At 34.1% G+C, this 13,199-nt stretch overlaps 1 protein-coding gene across 7 annotated transcripts in view; it reads right to left on the bottom strand.

Annotated features, from left to right (window-relative positions):
• Positions 1 to 13,199, bottom strand: part of LOC106458298 (CUGBP Elav-like family member 2) — a 199,517-nt gene that overhangs the window by 57,944 nt on the left and 128,374 nt on the right. For all 7 annotated transcript variants that reach the window (XM_022384614.1, XM_013917802.2, XM_022384587.1 and 4 more), the window contains one exon: positions 12,624 to 12,703. In XM_022384614.1, the coding sequence (XP_022240322.1) occupies positions 12,624 to 12,703 (80 nt within the window). The remainder of the gene's footprint in view (positions 1 to 12,623; positions 12,704 to 13,199) is intronic.

The raw sequence follows: 13,199 nt of genomic DNA, 5'->3' as shown, positions 1-13,199 counted from the left end.
AGTGGATCTGATAACAGGACGCCCACCTTACAAAGAGTTGCCTGAAAATGTGTCAGAGTTCGTGAAAGTGTTATTGGAAAGGATGGATGATATTCATCATCAAGTGTGTTCAAACTTGAAAACGTCTGCTGATTCCATAAAGCTATGTTATGATAATAGATCTACTGAAGTCAGCTTTGTCTCCTAAATTGTCCTCTCCATGGGAAGGCCCATATGACATTGTGGATCATCTCTCAGACGTGACTTTTCGAATAAAATGTAGTCGGCGAGGTAAGCCAAAGGTGGCGCATGCCAACAGGCTTTGGCATTATTGTGGTCCAGGACATTTCAGTTGGAATGAAGGGAACAATGGAACAAATGGCGCTGTTGAAGACCTGTCTCCTGAAAAAGCCACTGTCAAAGAGGAAACTCTACCCGGTTTAGAGAAGGGAAACAGTGAAGCCGTTAATGAAGTTACTATCACTGATGTGAATGTTACCGATAATGGAACATTTCCTGATGAAGCAGATGAACCCCACGTGAAACAGAAGCCAACGAGACGGAGACTAGTATGGAAGAAGATACGTCCAGTAAAATTAAGAGACTTTTTGAATTTTAATTTTGTGTTTGTAAATTCTATACATTTAATCAAGTTATTGTTAACTATCTATTGGTTTAATGTAAGTGGCTATTGTTCGGGACGAAGAATACTAAAGAAGAGGCAGTGTTACGACAACGGAAGTCACATGACGCTAGAAGCATGCGCGCTGGAGTTTCTAGAAGGATCATAACTGTTTCTGGCAACTCTAGTCTTTTCTATGTGCTCTCTATTTTAGTATATCAGCCCAGCAAATAAAGCGGAGAAATAATAGCAGATTAAAGTGAGATATAAAGACAGACAATCGAGTCAAGTGAGCGTAAGTAAAGTGCGTGAATTGTTGTGAATTATAGCCTGTGTTTAAGTTAAACTGACTGTGGAAATTCTGTGTATTAAAAAGTTGTATTGAGAAAGAATAAACTAGTTTTATTTAAGAAAGGACTTGTATCGCTGAAGTTCTTCGGAAAAATTGTTTACGGGAATTTAACAAACGAACAGAGACGTAACAATAACTTAAGTAAATATGCTAAAATAAGTTTTTAGATTTTCGAAAAACTAATTTCACTTATCGCTTGCCACTTTTCACTTTTAGTTAATTTGTTCCTAATGCTAAATTCTATTCCCAGAATATTAATTTTTGAGTATAAATCGTTAATTTTTTTAAAAAATTATTCTTATGCATAGAGATAATAATAAACTTCTGTTTGCGAATGACAACAAAATAGTTGTAATTATATCTGAAATTATGATTAGTACTCCTATAAAATAAAATAAAAATCGTTAGGATATATTTTTGGTGAAATACCGGTTCGCCCATTTGAACATTCTCGAAACAACATATGTAGCCGATTTTAAAAGCAGTTCTTTAGACTAGGAATTTCCTATTGTGAAACATTTGATTCATATGTAGAACGATCAGTATGCTTTTCACGTAACTCATATTGAAATCTTCACATAAAATACCTGAACACAGAAGAATCTATTGCAATTTATAGTTTTTAAGCTTTTATCGTTCTCGTGATGATGACAAAACCTTGTCGAAATGTTGTACATTTGCTGTTATGTTAAACCTATATTAAAGTTTTTCTTCATTACCCATTCAAGCCGTCTCCAAGCATTATTTTATCGTTACGCTTGGTTGGTCTATAAATAAATTTTTAAAAATAATGTTCCAATCTTCTCAGTAGATGGCGTCATAACTAATCTTAGTATATTGTGAATAATTCTGAGTAATTGGGGAGATCTTTTTTTTACTGAAGTTCTTGCAGAGGAAACATGTCAATTTCATTTCAGGAAAATTACACTTTAAATCTAAAATGTTTGAAGTTTGAAATTTCATAACTAATATATTAAAGTTAATTGCACTTATAACAACGATGATGTTTCAGGTCTCTTAGTGTCATTATAATTACTTGGATACTTCGTTGATCATGCTCAGTCTGATGACCACGATTAGATATTATATTATGCAGGCAGTCCAACTTATTCTTACCTCCTAATCCCTGGTGGGTCAGTATTAATACTCTAGACATATAAAGTTAAAAAACTGTAGTTCGATTTCCTTCACTGGACATAATGCAGACAGCCCATTGTGTAGCTTTGCACTAAAAACCAATTGCAACAATCTACCCCATTAGTTAATGTACAAATTTTACAAATTTCTGTTTATATTAAGCATGAATTAATATAGAATTTCGGTTGAGGAATAGACTAAATTCTTCTTAAGGAACCGAGTCAATCAACTAGGATGTCACATGTACTTTATAATGGGAAAGATGGCTGTACATACAACATACTACATTGAAATCAACAGTAATCTTTTCAACTTATATATCAGGTAATGCCCCAGGGATACAATATCCTTTGTTTTATAGTAAAAGTGACCATCAATCACGTGAGAAAAATGGTATTGTTGCTTCTAGTATGTAATGCTGTGTTTTCTCAGTCTGTATTGAGTGTTTATCAGATATTGACTTGCTAAGAAATTCACTGAGAGCTTTCCAGTAAAGGTGCCACAAAATACAATTGCTTATAACCCTATGCATACAGGTGACGTATCATGGTGACATACTATGCAACAGAACAAAAATCGACTGGTTGTTCCATGAACATGCTTATGTTTGTTGGGAAATATTTCTCCCTGTGAATGCGATGCGTGGTCTTCCTCTTATAGCAGATATACCACAGTTTACATAAGAATATGTGGAGTGGCTGAGGTCTGCATTGGCTAATGTGCCTCATTTTGCACTCCAACACCTAGGGAACGCTGCCATATGACAAAAGAGATGAAATAACAAAATAGTAAAGGAAAGTAAAATGAAAATTTGAGAATTATAAATATTACTTTTCCTCTTTTTCTTTGAATGCATCACTTAATAATACATCTTCAATTAATGATAATAACAACTTTTTTAACCTTTTCACATAAATTTAATTTCAGTTTTATGGTTTTATTGCCTGGATGGTACCATGTAAGCAGTTTACTCTTATGTGAAAGCCAACACATTACAATGAAAACGCAGATTTTCTAACACTGAAATAATGCATGGCATAAAATTGTTCACACAAACACATAGCTATATAGCAAAGTTAGTGCAGTTTGTTGGTTGACAGATTAATGGGACTAAAAAGACTTTGCAACTTATCCTTTTCAAGCTATAGACAGCTGCTCGGTTATTATAAAGTTAGGACTGCTGGTATTAGTAGCTACTGCGCCTAGCATATCATGAGTCTGTACGAGCAAGAAAGATCACTGGGATTTCAAAAACTGAAAGGCTGTTATGATCCCTACTTTTCCAGTTATTGAGAGATTTTCCAAAGCAAAATGCCATTTAACATTATCCAAAAACTGCTTTCCCTGTCTAACTCAGTAGTAGCAGAAATTCTGAGATCATACTGCACGAAATGGAGTAGACTCATTTATGGTACACTTGAAGTGTATATAACTTCTTCATGTGCAATAAGAGAGTTGTGTTCTTTATCAGCACAGAATGGGGATCAGATTTTTGAGGATCTAATTGTAATGACCACTGTTGCACTAGATGTTCCTGTACTTATTTTTCTGTGATGCCAACTGAAGCAAGTAGACTGACTCACAAATTACTATAAAATATCTTAGTAGTTCAGCTAGTGGTGTTGGTGGCCATCTAGGACAGTAAAAATATTTTTATTGCAGAATGTTGTATTTAGCCTATGTTGGTTTGGGAATGTATTGATAAAATGTGGTGTCGACAGTGCGAATATTGATCCTGGTCAAAAGCATTTTAGCTGAAACATCTTAGTTATGCTCAATTATGCTGGTGATTACATATTTCATGATGTCCCTCAAAAAAAAAAACAAAAAAAACACGTTGATGTTAATGGCTCATAGATGACAGCACGTTATCACTCAACAGCTACCAGGACTTAACAAAGGGTGGTAGCATATCATGACCATGGTAAAAAAAAAGCACACGACCCAGAGGCTGTTGTTGTTATTTAAACAGAAGTTACTCGATATGCCATCTTTGCTTTGACAACCTTTGGGAATAGAAACTCAGGTTGTAAGTCTTTAAACTTACCAGAAACAGTTAGTCTACAGCTTATGACAAATCGTCACCAATATGTGACGATTTGTATTGTTGAGATATATGTATATGGCAATATATATATGTGGGTGTATGTGTGTGTGGAGTTGGACATGTATTTGGGTGTTATATTAATTAATTAATGTTCCTATTACTGCTTGATTGGTTAAACTGTACCATTGAATGAGAAATTATGGATGATGAACTTGTAGCTATGTGGTATGGAGGCATACCATGGATTTTTAAACTTTTCAATCGAATGTAGAAATTTTCAAAAATTTTCGTTTATTCTAAATGTATGAGGTTTTTGCATAAAACATGGCCCATAAAACTTTTAAGTTGACTTTGTTCTAGCTACCCTTGCTGATTTGTTGTTCTCTAGCGATAATACCTGCTCCACAAATGTTGTGCGAGAAGGTCAATGACAGCAGCGTTCTTTATTGGTAGCGTAAATGATATCTAGAAGTTACGGCCTGCTCTATGTTAAATGAAAACTACTAGTCACATGAATAGTATTAGTCGCTGTGGATAAATATAACGTTTCCTGTAAAGTAAGAAGTTTTGGATTCAGGTAGTTCTATACAGCATCTTAAGCGATTTGCATTCATCTGTGCTAGAGCCAATATATCTCAAAACCCAAGACAGTCTTCTAGGAACTCAGATAATCCTAGGGTTTGTCGTACTAGAAAGGTTTGATCACATTGGAGACCACTAACCAGGCGATGATGGCTCAAAATCCATGGAGAGATCTTCAGCAGAGTCAGAAATCAATGTGAGTGTATCTACATCAGCCATCATACCTCCTCCACCTATCATGGGGTCCTGGACACAGCCTGTGTACTCAAAGAAAGTAGAGATAATACAATGACCCAACCAAAATTAAATAATCCTTATATTTCATCAAGTACTAACATTATAGTGCTACAGTCAAGAACAAGCAGCCAGGCATTGAAGGCCTGGTCACTTTATAACTAGGAGGAAAGCTGTCTCCGAAGCATAAAGGTCCATTTTTGTAACTGGAGAGATTTCTGGGCTGATCTGGCTCATATTCGGGGGCTAATGCTAGAGCCTTAGAGATAATATGTCAGTTAATCACAATTAATCAGATGTTGACCCCTGCACTGGAAGATCTGCTGTCAGATCTCCAGTAAAGATAGGAAGCTCTGGTTTGCCTTGCAGGTACTTATATATTATTTTCTTTATTTGATATTTATTGTAAATATTGTAGGGTGGAGCAATGTAAATGTCATTGTATATAATTTGCATAGATATGTGTAATTGTTTTGTTATTATTATTGATTTCATGCAAGAAAAGGTTCAATGCGTCAGTTGGCTTGCTGAGAACAAATCCATGGTGCACCGTAACTACAGACGGCAGTACAGGAAAGAAGTACGGGGGTATGTTAAGGATATCGTGTATCGCACACCTATAGCAAACGTCACGGAGCTAAGGACCAGGGTAACGAACGCCATCGCGCCACTGTAACTGTTGATATGTTGCAGTTGACGTGGACTGAAATCGAATATCGATTAGACATGCTGAGGGCCACTAATGGTGCACACGTAGAAGTCTACTGACATGTCAATAAAAGCTATTTGGTTTGGAATTCAAGATGCTGAAAACTGTATGGTTATGTTTCTTTTAAAATAGAAAAGATAATTTTGAGCCACTGAATATAATAAGTACATTTTTGTATATATGCATATATCGTATTAGGAGTTTTGTTTTGTATATTGGTTTACTGCATGTTTTATCATTATAAAGGGTTTTATGTTGCAATATACTGTGAAAAGTTTTTTATCTTATTTAGTGGTTGTTGTTGTATTTTAGTTTAATTTTATTGAAGTATCTTTTCTTGTCATTTTGTAATTAATTTTGTGAAGGGTTTTGTTTTATGCTATATTTGCATTAACGCCACGGTTAATGCTGTATTTTAATGGCAACATGTCTTGTTTTTATAAAATTCTTTTTTGCTTTTATTACGTTGCACTTTTTGTATTTTAATATGTGATTTAATATTCTGTAAATTTTATTCTTGATATTGTAACTTGCCTTTTAATATGTGATTGTGTTATTGCATTGTATTCAGTTTGCCTGAGTTCCTGTTTTAATATGAATCGTTTGTATTATGTTAAGTTGTACTCATGTTGTATATATTTGTATTGTTGAGTAAGGTTTTTGCAAGAGAGAGAGAGAGTGTGTGTGTGTGTAAATTTAACGAATTTCTTGAGCGATATATGAGTTGTTTTAATTTGTTTTAAATTTCACATTTAAAGGTAGCTGGGTAAATTTATAGGTAAAGGAGAGAGGAGAAATGTGCTCTACAAGCATACCGTATGCTTATTACCTCCTTAGTTAATATAAAATTCAAAATTTTTGTGCATATTGAGCATGTGTTCTTAATATAGAATGTCAGTCAGGAGACATTAATATCCCCTGGCCCTAATTATTACACGTGCTTGTTTACACATATTTTCTTGTGAGAAACATTGCTGTAACATAAAGCAAACTCTATATAAATTGATAGTGACACTTTCCATTGGCAAATTAGATGATGCCCCAGGGATATAACATCCCTTGTTTTGTGGTGAGAATGACCATCAGTCAAATGGGTAGCGCTTGTGACCTGAGAAGAATGACACTGCTGTTTTTAGTAGTATACAATGTCATATTTTCTCAGTATGAAACAGCTTAATTTACAAGATTTTAGATGAAATAAAATATATTTGATATTATTGTCAATACTGATTTGCTTAGAACATAATTTGAACTTTCCAGTAAAAGCACCACAAAAGGTACTTGCCTATAAACACTTTGATTGTGTTTGTATGTTGAAAATGAAGATTATTTCGCTTTGTAACATACTGTACCAACTCTCTTGCTTTGCTTTTTGAGTAGAGACTAAGAGAACTAACACTTTACTTCATAAAACATTTTCTGGTGAACGTCCGTTTATTCTGAGACTCCTTCCTAATTGCTCCCAGAAAAATCAGTGGATCTGAGAATGCTCCAGTATTATTGCTAGAGACTACAGTTTATTATTATAAGCACCTGCAAAAGGCAATGAGGTCAATATCAGATCACACAGCTCCTTTATTATAGGAGAAAACTTCCCCAGCTCCTTCACTGCAGGAGGACGTAAAATTTCAAGACCACCTTTAAAGCAAACTGAAAGCACTAAACTCCAATGGAACCTCATTGTTCCATCGGATATGTGACATGTATTAGGTCGAATGGGGTTGCTACATTCTAGTTTCTTTGGCCATCTTCTCGTGGAAGTAGCCATTGATTGTGAAGTATGGTTGGAAACTTGTGAGTTTTTGCTAACTTCAAAGTCCCCTTTCCCCAGTTAATTGAAGATTTCGTGAGACATGCTTAGCTTCATTTCAAAGGCTCTTTGGGTTGGAGGTTTGTCTTTAACAATAGCTTTTGGTTGGTGGATGAAAGTATTGTTCCGGAAGAAGACAGACGGGGGCGTGGGTTTGAATCCTGTTGCTTTTTTAAACGCTCTGCTGTGCAAGTTCCTCCTTTCTAAAGAAAAGGCCCCTTCTTTGAAACATTGTGTCCTTTGGCTCTATCGTTTAACAATTTCAATGTATGAATATTTGTCTTCGAAAGGCTTTATATATTTGTCTAGCGTAGCAAGTCTCTCGTGGCATAACAATGTAAAATGATTGGGAATTGCTATGAACTAAATGGTGAGCTGCTAAACATCTCGACAATAGTACCACAGTTTGCTCCTGCAGCGACACGCCACTACATTACCATACACAAATGATTAAAATAAAGTTTGACTAGCTTTTTGTGTAACTACTAGATACTCTATTGTAAGACAGAGGTTCAGTGGACAGGCAACAGTGTCGTTTTTAGATAATTTTTCAATTATTTCAACAAATCGTTGTCCTCTGCAAGCTTTGCTAGTGTTTAAGGAGTGATCCTACAGTGTAACGAGCCATCATATGTGCCCATGTGTAGATTTTTCGGGACATGCCCATGAAAAACAGTGATGTGAAAAATTATGGGCTTCCCCATACGGTCACTGTCGTCCGCTATGCTCCAATCAGTGATATTGATAAGTGTTTTAGAGCATACTAGTATCTATGATCGCGTGATAAATGTATACTATCGAAACCGCCAATACTTTTTGGACAAAGTTAACAGACTTTTTCAGCAAATAAAGTATGTCCCATTGTGAGAAAATGTATTATCATCATGGTGATCTGTTATTTTGACCAGGATTATACGTATTTTCCATGGCGATGGTTTTTGTAAATCAAGTGATATTTCAAAGTTAATTTTAAGATAAAAACTTTAAGAGACTTTGAAATGTTACTTGAAAATATATTAAATTAACGTTATAAACACTCATTAAAAATAAATTGGAACACGATAGTAGTATTCCTTTATCATCATATTCTGGGATGAAAATAAGAGTAGTTTAAAAATATAGATGTTGAAATAAGTTCTGGGTGAAATACACTTAAAAAATTACTAAGTAACGGATATTATACAAGATGTAATAAATGGTTATAATTTATTCATCAAATATTAAATAAATACAGTTTGTGGGCCTGTTTCACCTTGTGTTTGCCGATCCTATTCAAAGCGTTAATGCTCCCAAGTGATACTTGTCGCTTCAAGGGATAGGTCGATTCATTTGTTGAACCACCATAAAAAAAGCATTCCTGAATGGGCTGTTGCACTTTAGTGTGTGGAAAACATGTACTACTTTTCAGTTTCACTATCTGTTCTGACAACATTTTGGCTTTAGGGATATTTCACGTAAGCTTAGAAACACAAAAGCATATCTTAATATAGCTATGGCCGCTGCTGAAGAAATAAAAAAAAATCTGTAATAAATGGAGACATGATATGAAACTCGTCAAAAACTAATAGCATTGTACATGATCATGGGTAGAAGAATTAAAGCCAAATGTCACATCGATATTTGTAAAGATACATACATTGCTCTGAAATCTTCAAAGACGTTACGTTCTTTCCACTTTAGTGTATAATAGAAATATAAACTAACACGATGTTCTCTTTTCTCGGCACTTCTCCAGCACAACTGATTGGGTAAAAAGTTACTCAATTTTAGGCATGTTATTACTTTTTTCGATTCAAACTTATGATTTATTTTAGGGTTTGAGGAACTATAATCACAGAATCAAAGTTCTTGAAACAACCCACTATTTTCGAAATTCGCATTTATTTTGTATTTCAAAATATCGACGATTTTCTCAAGTCCTTCTTTAAAAGTAATTAATGTTTTTTTCGCCTTAGCCAACATATACCGACAGTAGAATGTTACTCAGAATTTTTCTAACTCGTCTGTCTTGGTATGTAACTCTTTCTTTAATATTCTCTCTACAATTTCTTTACCAGAAACTACAATGATCTCCAATAAATTACCGGAGAATCAGAATATTACATTTTAAAATACCTGGAAGGTCGATATATAACGATGGCAAGATTTAAGACTAAAATTAGTTTAATTTGTGTATTTTTTCATGCTGAGGTGACAAATACTAGAATGAATCTGCAGAAAGAGTACATGTATAACGTTGTATATATATATATATAAACACATATCTTCACACACACCCATATAACTTGCAGACGCATCTCGTAAGACGGTAAGGAATTGATATCTTATAAAGGACACCTTTCCCGCGCCTTTTGCCTTTTTCTTTTTGGGGGGGGGTAGGGGATCTTCATATTCTACCTTTTACTTGTCATCTACTTTTGTCTGTACTATGCATCTCTGCATGTTAATAGGTTATAGTCATTGAATTAGTACCCATAATATGAAACACAGTTTTGTTGGATTGCATTTTTGTACGTTCTATGAAGGTTTCCTATCTTTTACATCACAACTAATTAAATCAAATACCCTGTAGTCAGCACCTATATTGACACTTTCACCCGAGAAAACAAATACTATTTATATATATTTTATTTCTCTTTAACATAACTCTAAGAATATGTTACAGCTATTTTTTTTTATTAAACAGGAAATACACCTCTAAAGACAAATATAAATGCAAAAGAAGCATTTAGTTAAGTTTTAACCTCAAGCTTTAAGAACTAGCTGTTCTCATAGTTCTGCGAAACGTTTCAGTGATTGGCTAGTTAGGGTTTTTAGAACGATTTGGCTACTCACTGAAAATCGTAGTTAAAGATAACTAGGCAACATTGTCTGAAAGACCTGGTAGCGAGGTGGTTTAACTTCGTTGAAGATATAGTTAAGCTGCTTAGTGCAAACACATCGAAACTTCCATATAAAAAAAAATATTCAATCAATACTAGAGAGAAAAACATATGATAAACTACAAGCAATTACTTAAATAAGTTTGAGATTGCATCAAATGGTTAAATAGCATATATAAGTTATATTATTTCAAACGCGTACGTTTAATAAGCTTAATTTACATAATACTAGCAAAACTTAAACGATCGTTTTGATCTTTGAAATAACTTCGTAATATTTTAGAATACAGAATTGATATTATAAAAAAACAGCATTAAAACAGTGGCGTTGTGCTGATAAATTGTAGTTTTTTCTTCTAATTTTCGCCCCTCCCGCGGTGGCTCAGTGGTAAGATTTAGTGCTCATAATGCTAAAAGTCGAAGACTGGTCCTTGCGGTGAGCGCAGATAAACCATAGTGAAGCTTCTGACTTAACAACAGCAATAAAATTTATATAAATTTTCGAATGTCACGTGTTTCAAGAGCGAATTTTAATTTTGCTTGAATTTGTTCTTTTTTTTTTCATACGCATATTGTTTGAATTTGACTTGTATTACGATAATATGAGTTACCGTATTTCTAGTTTCATTTGGATTAATACTGAGATTTTCAACGTGAATGACACATTAATTGTGTAACACAGTGCCGAATTTTGAATACAAGGGCTCTGTTTCAATTTGAACCGAATAATGAGATTGACTGTAATTTTCATAATGCACCCATAGCTGAAAGTACAAGCGTATTCAACAGCATTGTTGCTCGAACATTTGACCTTCTGATACACAACTCGGCACACTAACTATTAGGCCACACTTGATTCCAATCTTAGAAACTCTGTTTAAATTAGGTACCAAATTTTAGTTTTCTTGTCCACATTCTTATTGGAGTCGAACAAAAACTTGAGAAAATAGTGTCTTTCAATTTAGTGAAAGTGAGTAAATTACAGAAGTATTTTACTTGTGATGTAAACTGTTTTAAGTAACTTATAGGATAGGTTTTAGTTTTTTTATTATGTTTGAACTGAAAAGCAAAAGTAAATTCTTGTTTTGCATTTCGCGATCGTTTACACTGTGTGTATTTTCGTCTAAAATAATTTACTCCAGAAATCGATTGATTGATTGGTATTAGATGTTAAGGAAATGTGTTTGCTTTGAAGCTTTTATAGTAGATTTACTGACTATTAAGTTTCAAAAAGAAAGAACAACAATTGAGCAATGTTCCTTTAGTCGTTTAATTTCTCTTATAATACAATTTTTTTGAAAGTTTGTTTGTTTTGAATTTTTGCACAAAGCTACCCAGGAGTATATCTGTGCATAGCTGTCCCTCATTTTGAAATACTAGATTAAAGAAAAACAGTCAGTTAACAGCATCTACCGCCAGCTCTTGGGTTATCCTTCTCTGATCGAATAGTGGGATTTGACTGTCACTCTTATAGTATACTCACGGTCCTAAAGTACGCAAAGTGTTTTTGGGGCAATGGGACGCGAACCTTTAACTTACTAGTCTAGGCAGACTGAGTAGTAGCCATGCCTGGCGTATGAGCAGAAAGATAAGATCTGAGAATCACGTACGTACATATAAGTTTGCAGAGAGATATATTTCATGTTACCAAAAGCTAGATCCATTGACTGCTGATATGAAAAGTTTGAGTTTGGCCTAGTTAATAGCATAATGCCAAATCAACTATTCTGTTTTCGTGAATGGTTTCTATACAGATTTGGTAAATGATCTAAAGTCTTTCTGACATGAAAGGTTTGTAATCCAATCAGGTCAGTGCCTATCTCTCCTCTAGCATGAAAAGCTGGTAATTGGTACGGAGCCACGTGAAATTTCTGTTTTTGATTGAATAGTTTATATATATAGATCTGGTCAATGTCCACTTCTCTTTTTGCATGACAGGTTGCTGGCAAATCTGTTCGGTGTCCATTTCTTGCATGAAAGATTTTTGGATATGTCTAGTCAGATGTATAAAGCTGTCTGAAAGGCTTCTATATAGCCCTATCTATTTTTATTCTGTTATGAAATATTTGTAGTTAAATTTGTTTATTGGTACGGGGCTGCATTCGCTTTTCTTCTTCTATGAAAGATCTGAAGGTTGGTGAAAGTAATGGTTTCGAGCCGTTTCTGTTTCCTTTTAATATTGAAATATTCGTAGGTAAATATGCTAAGCATTACACTTTTTCTCCATGAATGACAAAAAGTAATCAACTGTACATTTTTATTTACTCACCTCCATCGTCTGAAAATGGTTCATGCCTTTGATGGCGTTGATTGCAAACTGGCGAGTCGCGTAAGTAACAAATCCACAACCTAGAAGGAGGGAAAACGGATTATGCTGAAAACATTTAAATGAATACTGTTTTCATGGCACTATTTAAAACTATGTTTATTAAGTAAAGTGTTTGAGAATAGGGTAAAATTATAACCAAAATTGCCTTTTTTAAGTAAAGTGTTTGAGAGTAGGGTAGAATTGTAACTAAAATTGTTTGTCTAGTAAAGTGTCTGAGAGTAGAATAGAATTATAACTAAAATTGTTTGGTAAATAAAGTGTCTGAGAGTAAGGTAGAATTGTAAATAAAATTGTTTGTCAAGTAAAGTGTTTGAGAGTAGGGTAGAATTGTAACTAAAATTGTTTGGTAAATAAAGTGTCGAGAGTAGGGTAGAATTGTAATTAAAATTGTTTGTTAAGTAAAGTGTTTGAGAGTAGGGTAGAATTGTAACTAAAATTGTTTGGTAAATAAAGTGTCGAGAGTAGGGTAGAATTGTAATTAAAATTGTTTGTTAAGTAAAGTGTTTGAGAGTAGGG

Source organism: Limulus polyphemus, unplaced genomic scaffold, assembly GCF_000517525.1.
Source record: "Limulus polyphemus unplaced genomic scaffold, Limulus_polyphemus-2.1.2 Scaffold21, whole genome shotgun sequence".
NCBI lineage: Eukaryota > Metazoa > Arthropoda > Merostomata > Xiphosura > Limulidae > Limulus > Limulus polyphemus.
This window is presented reverse-complemented; position numbering and strand designations above follow the sequence as displayed.